At 37.3% G+C, this 830-nt stretch overlaps 1 protein-coding gene across 1 annotated transcript in view; it reads right to left on the bottom strand.

Annotated features, from left to right (window-relative positions):
* The window catches only part of LOC119587799 (conserved oligomeric Golgi complex subunit 6-like), a gene marked incomplete at its 5' end in the record, with an annotated part of 13,578 nt that overhangs the window by 2,896 nt on the left and 9,852 nt on the right, over positions 1-830 (bottom strand). Inside the window, 2 exon segments of the mRNA XM_037936497.1 lie at positions 265-426; positions 588-749. Of these exon segments, the coding sequence (XP_037792425.1) occupies positions 265-426; positions 588-749 (324 nt within the window).

Raw genomic sequence — 830 nt, 5'->3', positions numbered from 1 at the left:
TGTGGAATCTATGTTCTTATTTCATTTTAAATCAAATTCAATTGTAACTTATTTTATTTTGTATTTCTTATTTCTTTCTCATGTATTTGCAGTATAAACCTTCAGAACCCTAACAATAAAAGAGTGAAACGGAATTAAGAAAAAGTCAATAACAACAGAATGAAGTGACAATTAACAGGATGAGGAAGAACAAAGTTCAGTGTATTCAAAATCATTAATCCCAATTTCATTAGCAATCGTCAAAACTAAAGTACACAAACATACCATGAAAGACTGGACGGCAAGCGGCTGACAAGCAGGATTCTGTGACAGAGGTGTTGGCGGTGGATGAGAAATGAAAGGATACATTCCTGCTACTCCTACACTGTGGCACACTCCACTGATCTGCTCTTGTGCCAGTGTGTCAAGCTGGGCATCAATCTGACCCTGTGTGAGAGAGATTGTTAGTGGTAAGAGAAATATGGAGAGAATAGAAATACATATGAGGAGGAAAATCTTCAGAGCTTCATTTTGCCTTAATTAAAAGTGCAGTTTTGTGGATGGACTGTTCTTTCAAATATTATCATAGTTTTCATTGAAAGACCAACCTGAATCATTTCCAGTTTATCTCCTGTTGTGTGTAGTAGTGAGAGTGTAGAGTGCAGTTGATGGAAGCAGTTCAAGAGGTAAACAGCACTCTCCACTGTGCCCAGACCTGCAGCACTTTCATTAACAGCATTGACGAGAGGATCCACAACACAGCTTACAATCTGTGGAGATTTATTATCTAGTTAGAATCTCTTTGATATATCTAATCTATTTCACATTCCTGCATCTTGTGTGGATGATTC

Source organism: Penaeus monodon, chromosome 23 (assembly GCF_015228065.2).
Source record: "Penaeus monodon isolate SGIC_2016 chromosome 23, NSTDA_Pmon_1, whole genome shotgun sequence".
Taxonomy (NCBI): Eukaryota; Metazoa; Arthropoda; class Malacostraca; order Decapoda; family Penaeidae; genus Penaeus; species Penaeus monodon.
The sequence above is the reverse complement of the archived record's forward strand: the minus strand, read 5'-3'. Positions and strand labels throughout refer to the sequence as shown.